Here is a 27,737-nt window from a genome sequence, read left to right on the forward strand (position 1 = left end):
CTTGATCCAATAGTTAACGTTTTATTTCATATACTGTGTCTCGTAAAATTAACAAGTTATTGAATTGAGTTATATGTTGTGTTCAGTGATTTGTTTCAATGATCAATACTTATTTGGTCATCAACAATGAATCTTTTTACACGTGTACCTTTATGGTGTCAAATTAAATGTAATTTTCTAGATTATATGAATAATTCTCAAGTTTGTAATTACCAAAACATAAAAGGGGGTTTTGTAGTTTGACTTTACCTCAAGAGTGAACGTGTAAGAAGAGTTCATAATTGTTGAGTATCAGTACTTTGATCATTGAAATTCTAAGTTAGACATATAAAATAAAAATGGAAAAAAAGTAATTGCATTTTATTAAAATTGAAATAGTGTTATTACAATAGTTGTTTAATTAATTTTATATATTATGCCATTCATATTTCTTGACGAGAGCCTTGGGAGGGTAGGAATCAGAGTAATAAGCTCCATCGGGTTTAAGAGCAAAATAGCACGTAGCGCCGCGACAAGTTTCACTGAATTCGTCAAAGACATGTGCAGTAAGCCCCTTGAACTCGCCCCAATATAAACGGCAAAATGAAATGGTTTTATCACCACAAAATGAGTAGACATACTCCTTGTTAGGAGCAATTGTCGTAAGCCCTGGATCCGTATCATTAACCAGGCACGATGTAACGGTTCCACGGGGTAGTTCGGGAAGAAAGTTGGCTATACGAACTCGGTGGCATTGGGAATTCACAAGTGTTGCCGCAAACACAAGGATAAGAAATGTTGCGCGTCATCATCATCATCATTTTTCTTTTTCTTTTTCTTTTTTTCTTAAGTCTTTGCCGATGATGATTTGTGATGTGTTTATGTTTAGGGGATTTATAGGGTGGAAATCATAGAATATTTGTGGTGATTTGATGGATGGATCGATAGGATATTTCGTTTCATTGTATTCACTTTCAAATATTTTGTTTACTTGTATCCATCCCTAACTTTAGTTAAATAAATCAATGAAATAAACAAGTTTTTATTCCCCCCTTCTTCCCATTCCCGGATTATTAAGTATGTATTTATAACTTGAATATTTTGCAGATTTCATTGAGAATCAAGGCATTTGATTGATTGATTCTTTGAAGAATATATACATACCATCATTACTATATTAATTGATTAATCATCTATGTATGGTATGATTGCAGATATCGAGAAGCAAGATATGATTCATTGAAATAATTATGTGCTATAATTGAAAATTAGTCATTGTGAACATAATAAATTAGTATTTTGGATAAATATTTGACCCAAGTTAAAACTACATAAATCTCTGAGTCAACTAGGTACTATCATATGTGCAGTTTTCACAACCAGAAACCTGTGGCCAGATAAATCTAAGTTGGATAGCAAAAGCCAACCAACACATTGATCCAACTCACAGCAAATCATATGATGAATCGAAAAGCGTGTTATCTGAGATGGAAACAATTCCATCATTATCATGAGAAGCACACACCAATCAGATGTACAATTACACAGATTTTTACAGTTCAAACTTCAACTTAGACGAAACAACAAACTAATTACTGTGCAGACTATTCGTTCCCATCTAGTTTAATACCATATCAAATATACAGCCCCGTTTTGTAAATGAAACAAAAAAGAAAATAACTAATTAAAGCCTTGTAAACTTAGCTTTCTTTGCCTTCAATTCCTGGCTCCTTCCACGTATCCCATGGTCACAAATCATAACAAAAGTGGAAGCCATTTCTCAAATATTTGCCCGTCAATTAAAAATACTCCAAAAACTTGCGAGATGTACAAAATTAATAACATATATGTTATATCTGCCAAAGCTTTTGCGGTCTCAGCAAATCCTGGGTAGGCTTTAGTTAAGCGAACATCAGGTTTGAACTAGTTTTGCCAATATAACCATGTCCAAGATTTTGACATCAAGTGTATCATCGACTTTCACAATTCCATCGGTGCCATCAATACCAATAAGCTTACCAGTGGACCCACGATACTGACCACCCATAATCTTAATCTTATCTGCCTTTCTTGGAGCCACTACCTCGATTTCGCTAGCAAGTGAAGTGATTATTTCACCATTCCCACTTGATCCGAGAGCTATCTTGCACGAACCATCCTGAAAAACAATAAACTGATACCATTAGCAGCTATCATTTTTTACAAGTTAGCCTCCCATATGCTAGGTTGTGACATAAATCAAAATTAGCATTCAGCTCATAAACATGATTACTGGCAACTGAGTCTAAGAACATTTATCTTAATGTTACCAACTAACACGCTATAATCGCCTCTTGAAGAGAACACACACCCTTTATTCTATTGAGAAAACCATGAATAGTTACTATATTACGATGAAACGTTATCCAGAGCAATTTTAATTCATTAAACAATAACGGTTAAGTCATTAAACAAAGACAACCAGTTAGGGAATGAACCAGACATGCATACTAGATAGGGTATTATCATGTCTAACTGGGCCCAGATTACTTCCTCTCACAGTAAATATTAGATAATTAACATCTACGGTCATATGACTTGTATCATGTTGACAGACTAACTGGATGGCACACTTTGTCTAAACGTGCATACTAGATGCGGTATTATCATGTCTAAGTGAAGTCATTAACATTCATTATTTTATAAAACAACACAGCCCCCATTCCCAATTTTAACAAATAGTATTTGTAACATTGAGAGGATCAAAAGAAAAGATACCGGAAGAATTTCTCTTATCACTCCCTTAGAACTGTCTTCACCAGACCTACGAACATTGACCAAAATATCTGGCAGGAACCAAGGGCCTTCATTGTCAGCACCTGCAAGCAATTTCCGAATTTTATAACGTAATACCATGTCATCAACTTAACAGAATTTTGGATAAAGGTTCCAAAAGAAATGTGCTAAATTGAAGGTAGAATTACAGACCTCCTACGGGTGACATCATATCTAAACCACCACTTCCGGGTGTCATTGGTTGCCCACCAGGTGTACCAGGTAAATATGCCGAACTTGGGGTCATTGGTGGCTGCCCACCAGGAGTAGAGGGCAAGTATGGGCTTGGAGCATTTGCTGAAAACATGAAGTGTTATATGTAAAAATCTAATATCTAGAGTACTGTATGATTGTAATACAATGAGATTGTAAGACAATGAGGGTATAATCCAATTACCATAGGCAGAACTACTATCCCTTGGCGTGCCTGCATCGTTGTAACTGCTACTTGGAGTACTTGTCCAACCAGAACCAGGTGTAGGAGCTTCATATGCTCTCCTAGAAGGACTTCCGGGCTGAAAATAGAAGTGATTTATGAAGACTACACAAATAAAAAACTAGCGGACTTCAGAAAATCCAACTTGAAAAAAACGTTTTTGAGGGATTCTACCATTGATTAATAGTAGGACTGGATAGCTTTACAAGACTTCATGTAGGAGGAGAGTATATAAACACACAATAAAAGGAAGACCCTAAACTAAAATTCAAACAAGTTACCTGATATTGTGGACTAGTTCCCCAAGAACCAGGATTCCCATCTTCCCAATTATCCCTGGCATTTCATTATTGCAGTTCAATAAACATCAAATCAACAGCATGGACAGTTCAAATTATAATAAAAATGCGTACATCATAAAAGTTATAAAATTAAAATATTAAATAATTTGATGTATTTGTCGAGTTCAAAGAACCACCCTCAAGCTGTAACATTTAACTAAAGGCTAAAGCTTTAAAGATTTATAGATGAGCATAGCAATTTAATCACAAGAGCTGACTCCTTAAATCAGATGCAAAAACTTGGAGGGGGGAAAAAGGATGATGATTATCATAGTTCTTGTTTTTTGAAGTGCACAATCAACTCAGATAAAAATCCAAATTCACATATAAAAATGTTAACAGATATGCATTTTCAATACGAAAACATACCTTGCAGGACTCATGGGCGTATAAGGGTTCCATGCACGGTCACGCATAGGCGTCCTCATACCATCAAGAGAAGGAGCTACTGTGAAAAGGTCGAAAGTCAAAAGATATCAAATGATCACGACCATATCAAAACAGTGCAGTGAGATAAACTGATGCGGGGTATCCAGAACATACCTCCAGAATCTCTCATGGGAGTCATAAATGGATGCATTGGAGTTCGAGAAGGATGCATAGGGGTTTCACTTCCCATACCATATCTGGATGGTTCCCTGGTCAGAAAGATGAAATCAGAAACAATAAAATCCAAAGGCAAAAAACAAATTAGCTAAAGCCTACCTAGACGGCGTAGTAACATTGGCATTATCCGAAATATAACTGCGATCAACTGAACAAGGTTGAAAGAAGAATATTAAGTGGAGAACAAGCAATATCAGAAAGAACATTTGGCCACATAAAAGAGAACTTGCCTGCTACCACCTTCATTTGTGATTCTAATTCAACCCGGACTGTGGTACCTTTGACATCTACCACGCGTCCCTTGCATCCCTTATAATGGCCAAGACGAATTTTAACAGCAGCTCCAATTAAAGAATCATGACCTCTTCCCCCTCTTCCACCTCCGTGCCTCCCTCCAACTGTCCAATCCAAGTGAAAAATATAACGAAAGATGCAAGAAAATATAATATATAATCACAACAAAAATATCACCCAACTAATTAAGTGAGAAGCAATTTGGGACCTTTGGACCACTGAGGATACAGATACTGACACAAACAAAGGCAAAAGCAGTTCAATTATATCCAGAATTTACTTACAATTCATAGGACCGCCTCTTGGCGGTCTCATGGGAGATTGAGGACGAGGTGGAGTTCTGAGATGGGCAAATCTTGATGGCGTTGTGTTACCCTACAGAAAAAAGCAATTTAGATCAATGTAACCAAGTAAACACTTCAAAAAACCAAGAATGAAAACTTGAAAAAATAAAATTTAGCCATACATTCCGATCACCGTTTGCGCGAGATCCACCCACCATCATACAACACTCAGATTTAACACAAATAAACCCAGCATGCTCAAGGTGATGACGATCATAAATAAATAGGATTCCTTTGAAAATATGTTCAACAGGACCTTGTTTCCCCTGACATAATGAAAGATAATGGAGTCAGAAATTACATCAACAGAACCAGTAGATCATTTATTCATACCACTACAAAAGAATCACAGATTCAGAGCTATAAATAGAGTTTGAGAACCGCACCCTACACGGACCCTCGAGAATCTTTACAACATCTTTTACGGATAATGTATTCTTGTAGCGATCTTTTGCAAAAATCTTCTTATCGATCTTGTATTTAATCTCTCTTAACCTCACAAGAGCAACATCAGGCCTCTCCGGCACACCCTTAAGGACCTGAGTAGCCACCATAAAGCAATTTCAGAATCACAAACCAATAATCTTTGCCGGCTTCTATTTATCTTTCTAACCTGGAAAGCTTCACTCTCGACACGTATAATCACACCAAAACTATTGTCACTGCATTATGAACATATTCAATTTAAAAATATGAAAAGTGAGATTGGAAAAAAGAGATCTACATAAAAGGGAAAAACTTACTCGAGTAACACAAGGTCATGAAGTTCATAATCACCAATCCTAGTAACACCTGACGTCACTTCAGAGCTTTCCACAACATTGTCCGCAAAGACACGGATCTGTGTAAAGAAAAAATAGTAACAGAATTAACACTTCTACAAAAAAAAAATGAATACCTGAAGTTAAGAAGATTACATACAAGCTCCTTGGTTGTATCTGAAACTAAGTTCACCACGTGAACTTCAACTGAAACCACCATACCAGTTGCACCTTCTGTAGCGCCAGATACAACCTTTACATGATTCCCAGGTTCAAAGTACTTGCAAAGCTCTTTGTCATTGATAGCAAGAGTTTTCTGAAAATTAGAACATCAAATATGGTTATTCTCTTAACAGGATGTCCATTCAAACATAAAATATATGAGATATCGCATAGATAAGCCAAATTCCGTTTTACTCACAGGAAGGCCTTTTTCATTTGGCTTAATATGCACAGTATCTTCCTCAACTTTTTCCACCAACCCTTTCAAGTTTCTAAGATCCCCCTTCACAACTATAACCCGATCACCTTTCATGAAATGACCTTTCTTTCTGTTTGCGAAGAGCGTTGACAAATTTGATGTGTCCCCATCGCCATTTTCACCAGTTTTCCTAAATTTCTCGAGTTCATCAAAAGTTGGTTGCACATTCAGAGTTCTGAGCGATTTCAGTGACACGTTTTTATATAAGAAACCATCCTTGAACATCATCCCCTCAATTTTTTCGAAGTAATCACCAGAACTTGGATCTCGTCTACGCTCTACTCGAATATTTAGCTCCCTGACAAAAGAATGAAAAAAATCATACGACATGGGGACTTAAGTAAAGTAAAATGTAGGAGAGATAGATAGAGAGAGAAAATAGAACAATCATACCTAGCTTCATCTATATTCATAAATCGTGCAGGTGGAACATATGCCTTCTTCTTTGGAACTTCCCTCCCTTCCTGAAACAAAGCCAACAAGGTTTATCACCACAAAGGTCATATGCAAAACTCATATGATCAGCTAATTGGTATCATCTGCATTTCTCATTACAGAATTTATAAATTCAATAAATGCAATCTCATTTCAGAATAACATTTCTAACAATGGGATTTTAATAATTACATATACGAATAGAATAGAGAAAAAACACAATTCGTGCTCAGGATGGTCAAGATTAAAAATGCTTATTAAAACATATTACAAATACAAACCAATTTGTTAGCAAGGGCCTGCAAGTCAATCCTCGGGATTAATTTCACTGTTGCCCTCAGCCGAACATTGTCAACATCTACAACCTAGGATTTACAAAAGAAAGAAAAAATCAGACATAAGAACTGACATAACATAAGGGTGAAATGAAAGAAGTACCCGGGGAAAAACATACCTTTGCAAGATCCCCTTTATATGTACCAATTTTCATTCGAACCCAGGTATCCCTGGAAATATCGATTGCCTTGCTTTCAACTGAGAGAACATCAGTCATCTCCTTGATTGGGACAAGCATTATTTTGCTTGGATATATATTGCGCAAACCCTTAATAGCCTGTAGGAGAACATTATCAACGAATTTCGCATTTATACAGCAGTCAATCAACAAATAGAATTATGTATAATGACATCATCAAGAAGTTGAAGAAGTAAAGGATTAGAAAAAAGAATTAACTGTTGCGTACCTCCCTCACATGGGCCTCTTTATCTGCTTCTATGTATATATAGTTTTTGAGATGATCAAGTGCTACGACAGATCTAATTTGTAACTCAGGTCCCTTATCAATACACTTCTGCAGAAGACAAACTGCTACCTCCCTTTCACGGCCAATCTATGTAGAGAAAAAAGTGGATCAAACTAATTTGTATTTGTTGACTTTTTTTAATTTAATTAAACTACATTAAAGCATATCCTATATCATACCGCACATTTCACCATCCATAATTTAGGATCCCTAATCGAAGGCAGTAGAGCTTGCTGCTCAACATCCGTTGCCTCCTCATCATACTCAACATTAAGGCTCTTAGCGTACCTCTCCTGAATTCTTCTCTCAATCTCCTCAACATCCTCTTGCTCATCCTCACGAGAAAGCAACGGACGACGATGAATTCTTCTATCATCCTCGTCAGGTATATCAGCCCCAGGATCAATAAAATCTATATATTGAGATCCCATACCATCAGACTAACAGGGGATAATAGCAAATTTGAACTAGTGAAACCATCTATTCAGCATAAGAAATTAAAAAACACAATGAACATTAATGAAATATTTGCAGTTATTTCAAATACCGAGTAAGACATTACAAAAACCCAAACACATAACAGAATCTGACTAGGACATATATTACTAACACTATCACATCATGTTTATTAACTCTGAACTGGGAAAGAGTTTATTTAATCTGAACAGTCATAAACTTGGTAACCAATTCACACGCTACCAAGCCTAGCATCTTAATAAGTCATACTCAAACTACAAGGAAAGCCTAGTCATTCAGCATAAGTACCAATATAATCCAGAGAACACCCACCGACATGATTCAGTTCTTTATTTGTACAAATTCTAACTAACTAAAATATCTAGAGTCTGACTTTTACGCAATTCCAAACTCCGAAATTTATAAACTACCTAGGGAAATATCGCTGACATGGATAATGCTCTAGTACAAGACTAAACCCAAACAGACCAACATTCACACCCAAAAGCAATTATCAAATTCATCATGTTTGAAATATCAAGCATTTAATCTGCAACACATTTCCTTTTCGGTCAATTGCGCCAACAAACTGTCTATTATTCTCTCTTTCTCCCTCTGACAGGAGTCGCTGAACTTCTTGTATTGCACCAAACGGTATCCAATCTTAAATGTCCAGACAAAAATGTAAAATCCTATCATTCTAAACACAAATATATGTTAAGTGAAGCTTCAATTATTCAATTCAAACATGTAAAAAGTGAAAAGGAGATCTCAAAAGTCACAAAAAAATAAAGAGAAGCATTAAAAACTAATCTACCAAGGTCATTTTCTCTTTCAGCAAGAAAAATAATTGAAGAGGCTATAAATCTTACCAAAAATTAGTGAATACACAAATTTAATCATTACGCACTTTGCTGCTAAATTAAGTAAAATCACCAACAGAAAAGAACAATAGAATCGTTCTACAGTCCAAACATCTCAGCTTCAACCAACCATGATATGTAAGCAATTATTCATTTTAAGACAATTCGAAGGAAATAAACTCGTCGCATCTCAAAAGGCAAAGGTTTCTTCTGCCATTTAACTCAACTTCACACCCTAAAATCTTTCAGATTAAACCCTAAATATTTAAATTCAGAAAGCTCAACTAGTAAGAGTGTAAATCCCTACATGAAGCTCCTCATAATTTCCACTATCACATTAAATAAGAAACAAAAATCATTGATCGGTGTTAAATTTGTTATGAAAAATGATAGAAGGCAGAAAGATCGGTCTTTTCACAACCTCTTTTAACTTGACCTAATAAATGGCGTCACAACACCGCACAACCGGTATCAAACCCGGAACCTCCCATCACAAGAATGGGAGTGGTACCACTCAACCGTAACATTGATATCCGGTTCTTCCCAATTTAAAGTCTCTCCTCTTATTTATCTTCCATTTTTTTCCAATTGACAGTCACAGTAGGGGCAAATTTACTCAAAATTCAATTATGGACGAAGTATACGATGAAGAAAATAAATTCCCAGAGAAAAGAACCCTAACCGTCATCCCCATCCTCGTCCTCCTCTTCGTCATCGGTATCCACCTGCGCCTCCTCATCGAAAAACCCCGAAGCAGCCTTCCTGTGCCGCTTGGCTCCACCACCACGGCTACCAGCTCCACCTCCACCGTAATCCTCGTCATCGTCGTCGTCTTCCTCCTCGTCCTCCTCCTCCGCATAATCATCTATAAATTCCGATCTACCCCTCTTGCGTTTCGTCTTCCCGCCGTCGTCGTAGTCATCCGCCTCCTCATCCTCTTCATCAACGGCGTCGTACTCCTCCTCTTCGTCCTGCTCCAGCTCGTCGTCCTCGTATTCGTCCCTCCGCCGCGGCATCGCGATTCAAAATTAGGTTTCCTCCCGACCGAATCGAAGATTCTGCAAATTAGGCTCCAGTAGTGTGTTGAGAGACGTACTGTAACTTCCACAGAGTGTAAGACAGTGTATCTGTGAGCGAGAGAGAAAAAGCCCTAACTGAAAGAACAAAATTAGCCAAGGGGAGAAGAGACAGAAATCGAGCATTTTTGATAGATAGAAGAAAGAAGAAATGCGGTGCAGGAATTTGGGCTTTGGGCTTTGGGCTTTGGGCTTTGGGCTTCGGGCTCTGGACTTTGAATTTTGGGCCTAATATCAATATGGGCTTTTGAACGCTGCCACACTGAGAGATGTCCAATTGGGTAAATTTATTAAAAAAATTAAAACTAAATGCAATAAATACTATACTACACATTTAATTGATATACTTTTTCTTGTAATAAATATTTTCTTATTTTAAAATTGTCGGGACAAATTTACTGCATAAATTAACACTAGGAACAATATAGTTTTTTCAAGTCTTTAATTAATAAAAATCGATGGATTAAAATTATTTATTTCAATACCGCATACTACAAGCACTTTCAATCCATACAACAATTATTACATAACATAACTAAAAGTTTTTTCTTACTCTGCAGTCTGCACTCTGCAGATAGAGTAAAAACACTAATAAAAACAAAACAATACTAAAAATAGTAAGGCCAATAAAAGGTGGTCTGATATCAGCCTAGAGCCCGTTGAAGTGAATGGGGGGCAAATCTGACTTGGATTCACAGTTTCGCAGACTTGCCGTATTTCTCCCTCGGTTCCCGTATTGACGTCGATTCTACCCATTTTGATCATAGCCACCGCAAAATCCTCTGCAAATGAGGATTTGTCGACACTGTAGAAATCGACAACGGATTTGGTGATGTTGTTGTCGTACAGTATGGAATCTGAGGGCAGGACGGAGAGCCCATTCTTAATGTTGATCAAGCTCTGGACGTCGAATCTTTCTCCAGTCACTTGATCGAGAAGTAGTCGATCCATTGGACTTCCGTCCTTTGGGCACTGGCGCTCTAGTGAAGGTAGCAGAGCGGGGCTAATTGTTGGATCGGATGTATTTGTACCCATGAAGGCGTACAGCCTGTCTCTGACGAAAAAACAGGCTGTAGTACCGATCGTATGTGCTCCCCCTGATGAAGAAAAAAAAAAAAAAAACCGTTATTTTAGATTTTATTGAAAAGTGACTCGAATAAACTAAGCTAATATGTTATTTAAATTATATATTATTAAAAGACTACTTACCACTTAGCAAGACGAGATCGGCTTCGGTGAGTCCTTTCTCGAAGAACTTTAACCGAAGCGTGTGGACGGAATCGTGAAATTGTGGCATGCGCCATGCCATATTTGCACTGGAAAGCCTACCGTCTCTTCTACCGGTCTCGACCTCATAAGTCGGACCTCCGGCCTTAACACGTGTTGCCAAAAGAGAAAAACAAAAAAATCAGCCAAAAGACAAATAAATTAAAACACAAACATCGATTAAGCAAAGGGCGACGTTTTATTAGAGTTAAGTTGGACTTGGACTGAAACTGGGCTGTAAGAAGTTCGGCCGATTTTTAATATATGACATAGGCCCATAATTAAGTGGGCTGGGCTGACTTTGAGTAACAAGTTAGGCCAGTTTAATATATTAAATAGGCCCATAAACAGGTCCAGTTTTTCTTAAAAATTATAATTGTAGCAGATTTAATGAAAAATACTAATTTCTTATAGTGTAAAATAATCCATATTTTCTTAAAAAATATCTTAGTGAATTTAAAAGTAATAATATTATATTTAGCATCAATATAGTGTAATATACTATATATTAGTCTTTTTGGTATGCAAGTTTACATCATATAAAATTTTGAGCAGATATAAAATTTAATTGAGTTAAAAAACAAATATATTTTATTTTCTTGAGTAAATATAAAAACCAAATTTAGGCTATTTTTTTACGGTTGTATGATTGTATCCACTTGAATTATAAAAACCAAGTTAGGCCAGTTTAATATATGAAATAGGCCAGTTTAGTTTCACATATTTTAGATATATGAAATAGGCCCATAAAAAGGTCCAGTTTTTCTTAAAAATTATAACTGTAACAGATTTAATGAAAAATACTAATTTCTTATAATGTAAAATAATCCATATTTTCTTAAAAAATATCTTAGTGAATATAAAAGTAATATTTTATTTAGTATCAATATAGTATAACATACTATATATTGGTCTTATTGGTATCCCAATTTACATCAACATATATTTTTGTGCAGCGATAAAATTTAATTGAGTAATAAAATGTATATATTTTATTTTCTTGAGTAAATATAAAAACCAAGTTTAGGCTATTTTTTAGGGTTGTATTCACTTGAATTATTTGTTTCAAGTGATATTTTCCGATTAAGTTTTGCTAGAAAATTATACATAAATAAATTAAACACTTCAAAACTAAAACGATTCGTGTACGTACCAAGGCGACGGCATCCCTAGCGGCAATCGCCACGATATCAGCGCACGACACGACCCCCGGGCACTGAGCTTCGATTGCCGCTTTCGCTTTCGCGATCACGTCGAACCCCATTACCCCTTGGTGTGCGGATGCACTAATTTCAGCATCCTGTACGCCGGTTGTAATCAGTATGGATCCATCACAGCCCTACAGAAACAATAAAAGGTTAAAACATACAAATAATTAAAAAAAAAAAAAAAAAAAAGGTAAGATAGGAATTATATTACACCTCCACGAAGCAGTCGTGGAAATGAAGGCGGAGCAGAATCGGGGCAACCCTAGGGTTGACTACCGCAGCGTCCACCACAGCAGCCTCGACGGTCGCCTCCGCGAATGGACACTTGTCGGAGTAGAAGCCAACTTGAAGTTCGCTTCCTACTGAAATAAAATGGTGGTGAAAAATAATTATGACAAAAAAAATTGCTTTTGGATCCATTTAATTTGAGGAATTAGGTGAAAGAAATTAAAGTTATGAACTTTGATGAAGCAGTGAGGGAAGAATAAGACATAACATGCATATCTATATATAGTTGTTAATTTGATGAATTGGCGTTTATTTTACACTTTTTTTAATAAAAAAAATGTAAGTTTATACGTGAAAAAAAGGAAAAGGTGGCTGTTATACGCATACGCAAAACCTTAAAATAGAATGAATTCACCATAAGGATTAAGTACGTGCATGCATGCATTCCCTCAAAAATAGAAAAAGAAAGAAAGTATCCAAAGTATTGAAATAGAATGAATTCACCATAAGTGTTAAGTACGTGCATGCATGCAAGCCCTCAAAAATAGAAAAAGAAAGAAAGTATCCAAAATATTGAAATAGAATGAAATCAGATGGACCACTTAATAATTAATTAAAATGGGGTTTTCCATACTTGAACCCATGCTCATTTAATGAGTTTACTGTAACTTACAAGTATCCAAAGCATTAGAAGAAAATATTCGAATAAATTGCTTTTAAAAAAACATTAATTAGGATTAAAATACTGGTTTAATTATGAATTATTAATTTCTAGAAATATTTTTTACATGAAATTATATTTTGTCCATTTGCTTGATTTTGTGTTATAGGACAAAAGAACTATATATATACAAAAGTTTCCAAAAATATTTGAATAATTTGCTTTAAAATAACAATAATTAGGATAATAGTGGTATTTAGAGAAATATTCGTTTCTTGTAAATAATAGTTACATGAAAACATATTATATATATATACATATATATATGTCTATTTGCTTGATTCTGTGTTATTCGACAAAAGAACTATATATAGAAAAATTTGCTATAATCATCTATATATCTTATTTGGTAATAAGAATTACTTCGATCCTACGTAGTGCAGTGAATTTTACACATGCATGCATGTGCAGTACCTTTCCCACCCCACCTGTCACCTTTTTTGTTTTATTATTATTTGGGGGTGAATTACAATCCACCTTACGGTATTTGTTTTATTATTATTTGGGGTTGAATTACAATCAACCTTACGGTATGGCCAAATTACGAAAATCCTTTTTCTGTTTAGTAATTAAAATTACTCATTAACTATAAATTTTCTTACACGTACACCTTTGTGGTTTTAAATCTAGTGGAATCTTCGAGATTGTATGGATATTATCACTTTTGTACCCGTTTTATCTCATTTGAACTCCACATTTTGAAGCAAGATGATCATAATATGTGTTTTTTTGGCTTGTATATATCAGATTGTGGTGCATCAGAAACTATATTTTTCACAAAACGAGTACAAACTAGAGCACATTCCACTAAATCTAGATGATTATGTTGAATTTGACACCATAAGGGTGGATGTGTAAGAAAAAATCATAATTGGGGATAGATGTAATTATCCAAACAATAAGTTTTTTTTGTAAATTAACCATACCTCAGGATGGTTGTAATTTGCCCCTTTTATTATTTTTTTTTTTTTTTTTTCTTGTTAAAACTTTAAAGGGCCTAAGAAGGCCAAACCGAAACTGCTTGGTCCAAAAAAAAATGAACTAAAAAAGATCCACAATTAATTCTAGTCCAATAATATTTCTTTCATTGCTCAATTTCAGTATAGATTTCTCAATTACAATATAGATTGCTCAATTTAATAAAAAATAGTATAAGTTTACACGTGTAAAGTTAATTATGTTTTTTTGTGCAAATTGCCATGCATGCGTGGGCGTCCCTACGTACGTGTGAAATTTACAAAAATAAATCTGGAGTTCATGCAAAAATGATTGAAAATCAATGTCTCCCCTAATTAATAATTCTGTTTTTTTCTCAATTTAGGTCTACAATGTATTTATTGTGCGGTTCAGATTCCCACGATGATTGTAATCAGCTTGGATTTTAATGTCACGTGTGATAGATCATTATATTTCCTAAGCAATTCTATTAAATAATATAATAACAATAATAAATAAATGAATAAACAAAAGAACAAAGGAAGATGGTTGCTATACGCAAACTCTTGAAATGGAATGAATTCACCATAAGTAATAAATATTGAGTACGTCCCTCAAAGAAAGGAAGGTGGTTGTTAGACGCAAAATCTTGAAATAGAATGAAATCAGATGTACCACTTAATTAATAATTAATAATTAAGGGGTAATGGTAAATAGGCCCATGACAATGACACTTAATTAAAAGAGGGACATCCAATTTTTTTGTGCATCAAATAAATCCACCTCATTCAAACTTATTTGCAAATAACGAAAATCTTTTCATATATACAAAAATTACCCCCAATTTATTGAAACCCAATTCAACTCCAATTTCATGATTTACACCCCAATTTAGCCCAATTTCATCAATTAACCAATTTTAACCCTAATTTCAATTTTGATTCCAATTTTAACCCTAATTCTTATCAATTCCACCAATTATGCTCTAACTTCCTTAATATTACACATTGACCCCGGATTTAAACAAATATATCACATTAACCCCCAAACTTTTTTTTTTTGCAGAAAATAATTTTTGAAATATTTTTTTTGCGGCCAGATTCCGGCGTTGACCGCTGGAGACCGCCGGTCTCCGGCGTTGACTTTTTTTTTTTTTCCTATCTTTAAAAAATATTTTAATTAATTTTACTGTCTTGGCTGCTAAATTACTGTCTCCGGCAGCTATTTAACTGTCGGAAACAGTAATTTAACTGTTAATTGACTCTTTTTTTTTCTTCAATTTTTTTTTAATTAATATTACTGTATTCGTTGCTAAATTACTGTCTCCAGCTGTTATTTAACTGTCGGAGACAGTAATTTAACTGTTAATTGACTTTTTTATTCTTAAAAAAAAAAATTAATTAATATTACTGTATTCGTTGCTTAATTACTGTCTCCGACAGTTATTTAACTGTTGGAGACAGTGATTTAACTGTTAATTGACTTTTTTATTCTTAAAAAAAATATTTTTAATTAATATTACTGTATTCGTTTGTTAAATTACTGTCTCCAACAGTTATTTAACTGTCGGAGACAATACTTTAACTGTTAATTGGCTTTTTTCATTTTTTTTCTTAAAAAAAATATTTTAATTAATAGTACTGCCTTAGATGCTAAATTACTGTCTTCAACAGTAATTTAACTGTCTTAAACAATAATATTAATAATATTACTGTTCGGAAAAATAATATTCATAATACTACTGTTCGGAAAAAATAATATTGATAATATTACTGTACCAAGCAGTAATATTACTGTCTGAGATAGTAATTTAGTAGTTAAAACAGTAATATTAATTAAAATATTTTTTTTCTAAGAAAAAAAATTCAAAAAAAAAAAAAAAAGTCAACGCCGGAGACCGGCGGTCAACGTCGGAATCTGGCCGGAAAAAAAAACATTTCAGAAAAAAAAAATATTTTCTGAAAAAAAAAAATTTGGGGGTTAATGTGATATATTTGTTTAAATCCGGGGTCAATGTGTAATATTAAGGAAGTAAGAGCATAGTGGGTGGAATTGATAAGAATTATATTATTGAGGGTATTTTAGATTAAAGACATGGGGATGGGCTTAATTGAGAGACTGTTTTTTTTGTGACTAAAATACATTTAAGTCCCATGTGATGGGCCTTTTTGCCATTTGCCCATAATTAAAATGGATTTTTTCCATACTTGAAGTTGAACCCATGTCCATTAAATGAATTCTTGCAACTTACAAGTATCCCAAACATTAGAAGAAAATGTTCGAATAAAGTGCTTTTAGAAAACATTGATTATTAAGATTAAAATACTGGTTTGTGAATTATTCATTTGAAATAATTTTTACATGAAATTATATTATGTCTATTTGCTTGATTTTGTGTTATTCGACAAAAGATATATATATATATATATATATATATATATATATATATATATATATTCTATCAGCTTTTACAGATTTACAGTACAGACGGCTCAATTAAACCGCCGTTGACTAGCTCAGTCCTGTTTTACCAGTCGAACCGTATAATTGGAACTCAAGTGAAAAATCACTTTTCTTTTTACTGCCCCATTTGAAAGAAGATCTAATTCAAAATAGAAAATTTGAAATTGTAAGACTTATTTTTTTTAGATTATAATTTATTTAGTATTTGAAATGATTTGTTGTGACGTGTGTGTATAAAATAAAAGTAGGTTTGATTTACATTTCAATCGGAAATGAGTAATAATTTAATGTGTGTGAAAGAAAATATAAATAATTAAAAACGAAAAAACCGGTTACACAGGATCCAACCGTGACCCAATAACCCAACCGTGACCCAATAACTTGTCCGGATCAATGTCCGGTCCGATTTTTAAAACATCGGGATTAAGTTCACAAAATTGGACCGAACCAAAAGATCAATTTTATTCATAAACTAAAAGTGGAGTTCGAGAAGCGCAGCCTACAGAGACGCGCCTCTAGAATCTTTACAACATCTATAATGGATAAATGTTCTTACATCGGTCCTCCGTAAAACAACTTCTTAACTAACTATCTTGTGTTTAATATCTCCTAACATCAAAACAATAATCTTGGTCCGCTCCTATCTATTAGGGCTAACCTGAAAAGCATCACCCACAACACGTTTAATATACACTCAAAGCTTTAAGCTTGTTCCTCCCTGCACATATAATCAATTTTATTACAAGAATTCACACGTGGAAAAAAAAAATGAAATATAAAATTTGAACAAGTTGAAGAAGAAAAAAGGGTTAAGAGAGAAAGTAATTCGCCGATGCATTTTGAGATGATCAAATGCTACGACGGATCAAGTTGGTAACTCAGACCCCTTTACCGATATAATTATGCATACGGCAAACTGCTAACTCCCTTTAAAGAATTTCGTCTATCATACCGCACATTTCACCATCCATAATTTTAGACCCTAATCGACGGCAGAGAGAGCTTGCTGTTCAACGACTATTGCCTGCTATATATCGAGATCCCAGAACATCAGATTAACAGACGATAATAGCAACTGTGAACTTACTCAAAAAAAAAAAAAATAGCAACTGTGAACAAGTGAGACCATCTACTCAGCATAAAAAAAAACACAATGAACATGAATAAAGCATTTGCAATCATGTCAATTACCTAGTAAGAGATTATGATGATCCAAAAATACATAACACAATACGAATAGGACATGTGTTGATAACACTGTGACATCAAGTTTATTAAATCTGAACTCGCATAAACAAAATTTAACTAACGAAAATATCAAAGTCTAACTTTTGCTCAATTCTTAACTCTAATAAATTATAATTGATATGCCTAATTGGGTCAGCCCAATAGGCCTACAATTTATTTACCTATTGAGCCAAGAACCCAATATTGAAGACCACTATCACCGAGGCCCAATCACTGTCAAATAAGGTTTGGGCCCAACAATCTCATTTGAGGTATAAATAACGACATAATTCATTGATGTAAGGTACGTCCTATTAACTGAGCAATACTACAATACGTATTCTCTGGACTATTTCTATTATCTTCACGTCTGACTTGAGCGTCGGAGGGGTTTCCGCCGGATCAACCCCCGGCCTAGTTCACGTATTCTTTGTTCGCAGGTATCTCAGGGCCATCTAGCACGTGAGCAGTGATCCACTTTGCTCTCCCAGCTCCTTCGATCTCAACTACTTAAGGTGATCTATTTTTAGCATCATCAATAATCAACATAGGAAAAGATCACCAGCATGGATAATGCTCCAAATTGCAAGACTCAACCCAAACACACACCAACATTTACGACAACGAGCATTTTTCAACCTTCCCATGTTTTGAAAATCGAAATATCAAGCATTTAATCCGCCACACATTTCCTTTTCAGTCAATTGAACCAACAACTTCTCTGCATTTTTAAGCTGTTATTAATGGTTTCTTCTGCCATTTAAATTCAAATTTCCTTTTCGATTTAAGCCCCAAATATTTTGATTCAGAAAATTCACCTAGTAAGAGTGTAAATCCCAATGTGAAGCTCCTCATAATTTCCACTATCATGTTGAATAACAAATAAAAATCATTAATCAACGTTAAATTTGTTATGACAATTAAAAAAATCATTAATCAGCGTTGAATTTGTTATGACAATTACAAAAATCATGCATTTTGCCTTCCAGTTTTTTCCAATTGACAGTAACAGACTAACAGTAGGTGCAACTTTACTAAAAATTCAATTGAATAATACTTAAATTACCGGCGGAGAGAAAGAATAAACGAAACCCTAACCGCCATCTCCGTCGTCCTCCTCCTCTTATCCGTCGCTATCCACCACCGTCTCTTCATCAACGGCGTAGCACTCGTCTTCTTCGTCCTGATCCAGCTCGTCTTCCTCGTAATCGTCCCTCCCCAGTGGCATCACCATTGAAAATTAAGCTGCTTCTTCTAGAGGTTCACTGTAACTTCTACAGAGAGAAAAAGCCCTAGCTGGAGAGGAGAGAGAAAATGACGGAGGGAAGGAGAGAGAGAGAGAGAGAGAGAGAGAGAGAGAGAGAGAGAGAATTGGGCTTTGGGCTTTTCAAAGCCAAATTGGGCCAATCCTTGAGTTTTTAATTCCTAAATTTTCGGCCTTCTAAGGACTAATTGGACATATCAATCGAGTACACGATTTATTTTCTATATATACGTTAGAACTTTGATATTAATAAATTATTAAATTGTTGATTCGCTAATTTAATGTTTCTCTAAATTAATCGAATTTTGTAAATTTTTCTATCTCCATCCGCATTCTTTTTTGGCGCGATTTAAAGATTTTTTTGCTCGTTCGTCGGATTGAACTTGATTTGATTTTTGGGTGATTTGGAATATGTGGTTGTTTCTACATGGGTTAAAAAATATTCAGTCTGCTCTAAAGCTTGATGAATAGAAGTCTTTAGATTTAGATATAAGGTTTTAATTTACAATTTTTCCATCTTACAAAATTTGATGGATGAACGCATTCCATCCCTGCAAACCGTAAGTCCCCACAAGCAAAAAAGTACTACTGCAAAGTAAATACTTCAACACAAATTGCAATATTTAACTACTTATTTCATGATTTGGAGTGTGATTATGCAAACAATAAGGAGACAAGTGTGGGAAAAGAAGAGGAAAGGAAGAGGGTTCTGGAGGATTTTAGAGAGATAAAGTTTTTTATTTGTGTGTGGGATTTGATAATTTTAGTGTAGGATTTAACATTTCAGTTAATTTATCGATATTTAACTTTATTTTATTTTAAAAAAAGTGATTCGGAATGCCAGCATATAGTGATGAATTAAATTCGGTCCACGCCTGTCGGCCCACGGCCCGCCCGCAACCCAGGCCAGTGAAGCCCGACCCATGCATCACTTTTACTCCGTGGGCTGGTCCGGGCCGGGTGCCGCTCGCAAGGCCTGGCCCTTTGGCCCAAATTTTATAGCCGTTTTTTATTTTTTTCTCTCTTTTTTTTTTTTTTTTTTTTTTTTTTTTTTTTTTTTTTTATTTATTCTTTCTTTTTTTGCTTCAAAAAGCTGTGACTAACAGCATGTAGCTCTTCCATCAGCTTGAAAAAAAATTCCTTGTATTTTCTTATGTAATTTTATCTTCAGTAATTTTCCACTTATTTTGCAACTTTCAACTTTAATAAGTATGAGTTTCCACTTTAAACTTTTCTTATTAAGTTTCTACTTTTATGAGTTTTTTTTTTATTTTCTTCTAGTAAATGATCAAAATTACTTTAATAAATATATATCTTACTTATATAATAACTTTAAAATAAATATATAATTTATAAACTCATTCTGTGTAATTATATGATTACTATAAAAAAAGATGTTTGCCTGAGGCCCCTCGGAACCGTCAAAATAGGGTAAAATGGGCTGAGGGGTCGGGCTTGACATGGTTTTCCTACATGGGCCGGGCCATCGGCCATGAAACAAATGGGCCGAGTGGGCAGAGTCCGTGGGCCATACGGGCCGTCTTTCAAATAAAATAATATAAGGATTGAGATTACAAGCAACAAACAAGATTTGGTTTTTAATTAGAGATTAAATTTTGAGCGGTTCAGCCGATATTTAATATAAACCGGATTACACTAATTTTTTGACATTCGGCACTCTTAAGTCACAATTCTTAATAAATCACGCTTATAATTAGGGTTACAGAAGTTACGGGTTATGTTGGGGTTTTTTTTTCCAATTATTATAATCCTAATTATATTTTTATTTAAACTATGACATCCGATTTTCCTACTTAAACAGGTCATCCTGTCTAAATTTGCACTTTTTTTATTAGTAATTGTTGTCGACCTACTCAATATCATAGCATGAATAAGTGCAACAAAAAAAAAAAAAAAAAAAAAAAAAAGAATAAGTGCAATATGAAAATTGAAAAAAATATAAAAATTTATTAACAATTAGAAAATAAAAGAAAGCAATAAAAGTATTCTTTCGGTGTGGAAATAAGATGTTTTTCTTTTCGTTGGTGATTCTTGTTTCAGTTCATATTCACTCTATTTTGACATTCAGTAATTGTGTACATAATTTAAGAGATCGAATATGGTATTTAAGTATTTTCGCTCAAATGACTAATTGTACATACTCCCTAAAACGACTAAAAAAGTCCTCATGTTTAATATATTAGAACATACTCCCTATGTTATCTTATATATAAAAGAAAGAAACGGGCAACCCTAAGAAACCCTAATGTCATATTTGTAAAAATATTTTATTATTTTCGAATTTTATAAAAAAAATTGTCTGCTAAATATTATTTTAAATATTATTTTCGAATTTTATCAGATTTTTATCTCCTACATATTATTTTAGATTTTTATAAGATTTTTATCTCCTAAATACCTAATGTCATATTTGTAAAAATATTTTATTATTTTCGAATTTTATAAAAAAAAATTGTCTCCTAAATATTATTTTAAATATTATTTTCGAATTTTATCAGATTTTTATCTCCTACATATTATTTTAGATTTTTATAAGATTTTTATCTCCTAAATATTAAAGAAACGCTAGGGCAACCCTAAGAAACCCTAATGTCATATTTGTAAAAATATTTTATTATTTTCGAATTTTATAAAAAAAATTGTCTCCTAAATATTATTTTAAATATTATTTTCGAATTTTATCAGATTTTTATCTCCTACATATTATTTTAGATTTTTATAAGATTTTTATCTCCTAAATATTATTTTCGATTTGTATCAGATTTTTATCTCCTAAATATTATTTTCATTGTTTATCAAATTTGTATCTCCTAAATATTATTTTAAATATTATTTTCAATTTTTATCAATTTTTTATCTCCTAAATATTACTTGAATTATTATTTTCTAATTTGATCAAAATTTATATCTCCTAAATATAATTTGAAATATTATTTTCGATTTTTAGCAGATTTTTATCTCCTAGATATTATTGTCGATTTTTATCAGATTTTTTTCTCCTAAATATTATTTTAAATATTATTTTTGAATTTTATCAAATTTATATCTCCTAAATATTAATTTAATTTTCGAGTTTTATCAGATTTTTATCTCCTAAATATTATTTTCGATTTGTATCAGATTTTTGTTACGTAAATATTATTTTCGATTTTTATCAAATTTTTATTTCCTAAATATTATTTTAAATATAATTTTTGATTTTTATCAAATTTTTATCTCCTAAATATTATTTGAAATAATATTTTTGATTTTTATCACATTTTTATCTCCTAAATATTATTTTAATTATTATTTTCGTATTTTATCAACTTTTATCTCATTAACATTATTTTAAATATTATTTTTTATTTTTATCAAATTTTTATCTCTTGAATGTTATTTCAATTTTTTTTTTATCATGTTTTTATCTCCTAAATATTATTTTTCAGTTTTTTATCAAATTTTAATCTCTTAAATATTATTTTAAATATCATTTTCGATTTTCATCAAATTTTTATCTCCTAAATATTATTTTCGATTTTTATCAGATTTTTATTTTCTAAATATGATTTTCGATTTTTATCAATTTTTTATGCCCGAACCAGCCCAATCACTCTTATTTTCAGCCATAATATCTCTAATGCACAACCAATTAAATCTCCTAAATATTATTTTTTGATGATAAAATACTAATTATCATATTCCCAAAGATGGACGATTCCCAAAGACTTCCCTTAAGACTCTCAACACTTTCGACTTCCGTTTGTGTTTTCTCTTCTTATTTATATCCCCACCTCTCAACTTCTCGACCCCAGTTTTATCTCTCCCCATTTCTACCAAATGTTTGTGGCTTCATAAAAGGTTAGCTCTTTTGCAATTTGTTTTCTCTTCATAGTTCATAATAAATCTGATTTTCGATTTCTACAAAAAAAGGTAAATAAATCTGATTTTCATCTCTAGCGGATTTTTTGACATCGTTTTACAGAATGTCTGCAACATTTGAATTTTATTTCTTCATCCTACCAAAGGCTTCTTCTTTCGGTAACCCGACTTTAGAATTTTTGTCTTATTTTCTTCTTCATCCTATTGACTGTGTAGTTATTAGTTTGCATCTTTTTCCATCATGGCTTATAGATAATTTCATTTTATTAAATTATGTGTTTCATTAATTTATACCAAAGATTTCAAATTTTGTGTATAACAATTATTTCCTTTTAGATGTTATTAAAGGGATGATTTGAGAGAACTAAGCAAAAATGGGCGGAGCCACTAGCTATTGGAAGGCCTTCAAGACTTATTGTTTGTATATTTAATTTATTTTTTATATTTATTTTTGTTTCTTAATTTTCCAAAGTTAATTCCAGTGGGAAAACAAGACCAAAACGAGGTAGTGGAGAAGGGCTTAGTTACGATGCAAGATGTATATATGGCGGCCTTTTACGTTGGTATGTTGTCGATAGTTTAGTTTTGATTATGTTAACTAAGTTATTAAATCTAATTACTTTTAAGATCAACATGAAAGACATAGTTGATGATTTTGTTCTTGGTTCAATTTTTCAAACTACTGGTATTAGCTAATTCACATCATTTGGAAAATTATTCAACAGTAAAGTTATTTGGTTTTTTTTGTTCTTGTGTAGTATACTTAGTAATGTTCCACTGATGAATTATTAATGAATGATTATAACAGAATTTTGATCATACGATACATCAAACGTTTGTGTATATTCTTACAACATCAAAACAATGCAATTTGTTGTCCCGTGCATCGCACGGTACAATTACTAGTTTATGATAAAATAATTAACCGATAACATATAGAAAGTTTAGATGTAGAAAGTGACTAAAAAAGAATTGTTATAAATTTTGTACGCACTTTGCACGTACTTGTTTAATTTGTTTATCCGTAAATATTTTCAAATCTAAAGATTATCATCTTTAATATAATAATCTATTTAGTAGAAAAAATGGAAATTACTAGAGAAAAAGTCACACAACAAAAGCATTATAGTACAACATGAAAATATTAAAGAAAACTATTTTGATTTGTTTTAAGACCACATTTGAAATAAAACTCAAAATGAAATGGTATCTTATGTACGTAACAAAGAGAAAGCGTCACTTGCGGCCATGGCAATTATATCAGCGCACGAGACCACGCCGGGGCAAATAAACTGCACCTCTTGCTTGGCCTTCGCTATTTCAGCAAATCCTTGGACGCCTTAATGCTAAATTGTGTCTTTATTTATATATATATATATATATATATATATATATATATATATATATATATATATATATATATACACGCACCAACGCTTCACATGTATTTTAATATTAGATTCGAGATAAGAAGGTCCAATGAAGGGTAACTTCTAATAATTTGTATCTCATAAAGTAGTCCAATGATTCGTTGAGATAGTGAGGACACAACTAACTTCAATTATAAAAAAATAATAAAATATCTGCAAAGTGCGTGCAAAGTACGTGCAAAGTATGTGTATAGTTTCTAACAATCCTTTTTTATAGAGGCGATAATTTCTAAATAATCTTGAAATTGCATAATTTATTGACTTTCTTTCTATGGTTCATCGATACAAACTAAAATTAAATGAAATTGTAATAATAATTTACTTGTTTTCAAACTTTCATAACAAATTGAACTTTCTCAACAAATGCAAAATTTTAATGCATAAACACACACTAGGAGCAATATATTTTTTTCAAGTCTTGAACAAAAATCAACATTTTCAATCCATCAATGACGAGTTCGGCCTCGGAAAGTCCTTTGCTGAAGAACTTGTGCAAAGTACGTGCAAAGTATGTGTATAGTTTCTAACAATCCTTTTTTATAGAGGCGATAATTTCTAAATAATCTTGAAATTGCATAATTTATTGACTTTCTTTCTATGGTTCATCGATACAAACTAAAATTAAATGAAATTGTAATAATAATTTACTTGTTTTCAAACTTTCATAACAAATTGAACTTTCTCAACAAATGCAAAATTTTAATGCATAAACACACACTAGGAGCAATATATTTTTTTCAAGTCTTGAACAAAAATCAACATTTTCAATCCATCAATGACGAGTTCGGCCTCGGAAAGTCCTTTGCTGAAGAACTTGGACTTGAGGATGTCTACCGAGTCGCGAGAGTCAGGCATGTCGGTTGCAAGTAATCTACTTGAAACCGTGCCATCCCTTCTCCCGGTCTCGATTGCGTAAATCGGTCCACAAGTCTAAGGGGAATTGAAAAAGAAAAAAAAATTATTTACTTTGAATTGACAAATAATTAGCACAACTAATTATCTACCAATTCAGATCACATCCCCACATATTTCAATTGGAATTTCTAAAAAGAAAAAAAAATAAAAAATTACCAATGCGATGGCGTCTCGTGCGGCCATAGCGACGATGTCCGCATACGAAACAACGTCGGGCAGGCAGATTCGAGTGCTTGTCTGGCACTCGCTATGTCAAGAAATCATTGGACTCCTTGATGGCCAAGTGCTTCCTTCTCGGGTTGGTCTATGACCTTTGTAAGCAAAATAGAACCATCGCAGCCCTCAAAGTGAAAAGAAAACCGAAATGGATAAATATATTATAAATAAAATTATTGAAAGAAAGAAAAAAAAAATACCTCGACAAAACAATCGTGAAAATACAGTCGAAGAAGAATCGACAGCACACGAGGGTTGTCGATGGCAGCTCGGTTCACCACTTGACTGACAATGGCCTCGGCGTTCGGGCACGAAGCGCGTGTGGTCAACATGAATTGTACCACGAGTAGCGCGAATAGAAGAAGATTGTTCGTCATTGATTAAGTGAGGCCTGAGATGAATTTATATATATATATATATATATATATATATATATATATATATATATATATATATATATATATATATATATATATATATATATATATATATATAAGAAAAGCAAAAAAATAAATCATTGCTTAAGAAAATTAATAAAATTTCAGTAAGATAAACAAAACAACGAACAAATTAAATCATGTACAACACCACATACATGCACAACGAAAGACAACAAATTAAACCTCCGATAACTGTTGACTCCTGCTCGAACTCTTGAAAAAGAAACAACACAAGGAAAATAGTTGATCGATATGTGGAATATTTAGATAGATAATAATAATAACAATTAGTATTAAATTATTGGAAATATATATATATATATATATATATATATATATATATATATATATATATATATATATATATATATATATATATATATATATATATATATATATATATATATATATATATATATATACTATCACTTCACATGTATTTCAATATTAGATCCGAGATGACAAGGTCGAATGAAGGGTAACTTCTAATAATTAGTATATCATCAAGGAGTTCACTGATTCAGTGAGATAGTGAGGACACAACTGACTTCAATTATAAAAAAAATAATGAAATATGTGCAAAGTGAATAATGAAATATGTGCAAAGTGCGTGCAAAGTATGTGCAAAGTATCTAACAATCCTTTTTTTTATAGAGGTGATTTCTAAATAATCTTGAAATTGCATAATTTATTGACTTTCTTTCTATGGTTCATCGACACAAACTCAAATTAACTGTTAGAGTGTTATTTATGGTCTAAATGTGTGAAATTGTAATAATAATTTACTTGTTTTCAAACTTCCATAACAAATTGAACTTTCTCAACAAATGGAAAATTTTAATGCATAAACACACACTAGGAGCAATATACTTTTTTCAAGTCTTGAATAAAAATCAACATTTTCAATCCATCAATGACGAGCTCGGCCTCGGAAAGTCTTTTGCTGGAGAACTTGGAATTTAGGATGTCTACTGAGCCGCGAGAGTCAGGCATGTCGGTTGCAAGTAATCTACTTGAAACCGTGTCATCCCTTCTCCCGGTCTCGACTGAAAAATAATTACCACAACTAATTATCTACCAATTCAGTTCACATCCCCACATATTTCAATTGGAATTTCTAAAAAGAAAAAAAAAATTACCAATACGATGGCGTCTTGTGCGGCCATAGCGACGATGTCCGCACACGAAACAACGTCGGGCAGGCAGATTCGAGTGCTTGTTTGACACTCGCCATCTCAAGAAATCATTGGACTCCTTGATGGCCAAGTGCTTTCTTCTTGGGTTGGTCTAAAATAGAACCATCGCAACTCTCAAAGTGAAAAGAAAACAGAAATGGATAAATATATTATAAATAAAATTATTGAAATAAAGAAAAAAAAAACCTTGACAAAGCAATCGTGAAAATACAGTCGGAGAAGAATCAGCGGCACACGAGGGTTGTCGATGGCAGCTCGGTTCACCACTTGGCTGACAATGGCCTCGGCGTTCGGGCACAAAGTGCGTGTTGTGAACATGAATTGTACCACAAGTAGCGCGAATAGAAGAAAACTGTTCGTCGTTGATTAAGTGAGACCTAAGATGAATATATATATATATATATATATGAAAAGCAAAAAAATAAAACACTGCTTAAGAAAATTAATAAAATTTAAGTAAGATAAACACACAACGACCAAATTAAATCATGGACAACACAACATGCATGCACAAAGAAAGACAACAAATTAAACCTTGGATAACTGTTGACTCCTGCTCGGACTCATTGAGATAGTGAGGGCACAATTGACTTCAATTTAAAAAAAAATAATTAAATATGTGCAAAGTGCGTGCAAAGTACGTGAAAAATTATAAC

The 27,737-nt window shown here is 33.0% G+C and overlaps 3 protein-coding genes across 4 annotated transcripts in view; 1 reads left to right on the forward strand and 2 right to left on the reverse strand.

Annotated features, from left to right (window-relative positions):
* Positions 1 to 1,413: 1,413 nt before the first annotated feature.
* Positions 1,414 to 9,821, reverse strand: GTA2 (global transcription factor group A2). Of its 2 annotated transcripts, none has more exons than XM_012974104.2 (22): positions 9,296 to 9,821; positions 7,474 to 7,706; positions 7,235 to 7,381; positions 6,946 to 7,104; positions 6,773 to 6,856; positions 6,450 to 6,520; positions 5,997 to 6,354; positions 5,736 to 5,891; positions 5,558 to 5,655; positions 5,428 to 5,476; positions 5,201 to 5,353; positions 4,937 to 5,080; positions 4,755 to 4,845; positions 4,407 to 4,574; positions 4,276 to 4,324; positions 4,114 to 4,208; positions 3,940 to 4,018; positions 3,511 to 3,565; positions 3,191 to 3,308; positions 2,947 to 3,090; positions 2,737 to 2,837; positions 1,414 to 2,137 (listed from the first exon to the last, which is right to left on the reverse strand). In XM_012974104.2, exons 1-22 carry the CDS (start codon positions 9,627 to 9,629, stop codon positions 1,892 to 1,894), a joined length of 3,132 nt encoding a protein of 1,043 aa, XP_012829558.1. In that variant the 5' UTR covers positions 9,630 to 9,821; the 3' UTR covers positions 1,414 to 1,891. The 2 variants fall into 2 exon arrangements, with proteins under 2 accessions (XP_012829558.1, XP_088671933.1); XM_088815807.1 differs by having other exon boundaries at positions 3,940 to 4,015; positions 9,296 to 9,817.
* A 400-nt stretch (positions 9,822 to 10,221) lies between these two features.
* On the reverse strand, positions 10,222 to 12,642 carry LOC105950637 (peroxidase superfamily protein). Its single transcript, XM_012974004.2, has 4 exons — positions 12,377 to 12,642; positions 12,109 to 12,294; positions 10,899 to 11,061; positions 10,222 to 10,786 (listed from the first exon to the last, which is right to left on the reverse strand). Exons 1-4 carry the CDS (start codon positions 12,581 to 12,583, stop codon positions 10,278 to 10,280), a joined length of 1,065 nt encoding a protein of 354 aa, XP_012829458.2. The 5' UTR covers positions 12,584 to 12,642; the 3' UTR covers positions 10,222 to 10,277.
* Positions 12,643 to 19,074: 6,432 nt separating this feature from the next.
* LOC105963393 (bidirectional sugar transporter SWEET1) overlaps positions 19,075 to 27,737 on the forward strand; it is a 31,264-nt gene continuing 22,601 nt past the window's right edge. The window contains exon 1 of the mRNA XM_088815809.1: positions 19,075 to 19,109. The gene's annotated coding sequence lies outside the window, so the exon portion shown is untranslated. The remainder of the gene's footprint in view (positions 19,110 to 27,737) is intronic.

The sequence above is a fragment of the Erythranthe guttata genome, chromosome 3 (genome assembly GCF_056151865.1).
Source record: "Erythranthe guttata isolate IM_541 chromosome 3, IM_541, whole genome shotgun sequence".
NCBI classification, from domain to species: Eukaryota; Viridiplantae; Streptophyta; class Magnoliopsida; order Lamiales; family Phrymaceae; genus Erythranthe; species Erythranthe guttata.

Bases quoted from the DNA above. Each gene is read 5' to 3' on its own strand.
- GTA2 (XM_012974104.2), bottom strand. From the start codon at position 9,629: ATGCCGCGGCGGAGGGACGAATACGAGGACGACGAGCTGGAGCAGGAC. The intron at 7,105-7,234 runs GTACGCAACAGT...GTTCTCCTACAG, and splicing joins AAGAGGCCCATGTGAGGGAG to GCTATTAAGGGTTTGCGCAA. The intron at 6,857-6,945 runs GTATGTTTTTCC...TGTAAATCCTAG, and splicing joins ATAAAGGGGATCTTGCAAAG to GTTGTAGATGTTGACAATGT.
- LOC105950637 (XM_012974004.2), bottom strand. From the start codon at position 12,583: ATGGATCCAAAAGCAATTTTTTTTGTCATAATTATTTTTCACCACCAT. The intron at 12,295-12,376 runs GTGTAATATAAT...TTGTTTCTGTAG, and splicing joins TCCACGACTGCTTCGTGGAG to GGCTGTGATGGATCCATACT. The intron at 11,062-12,108 runs GTACGTACACGA...ACACGTGTTAAG, and splicing joins CTAGGGATGCCGTCGCCTTG to GCCGGAGGTCCGACTTATGA.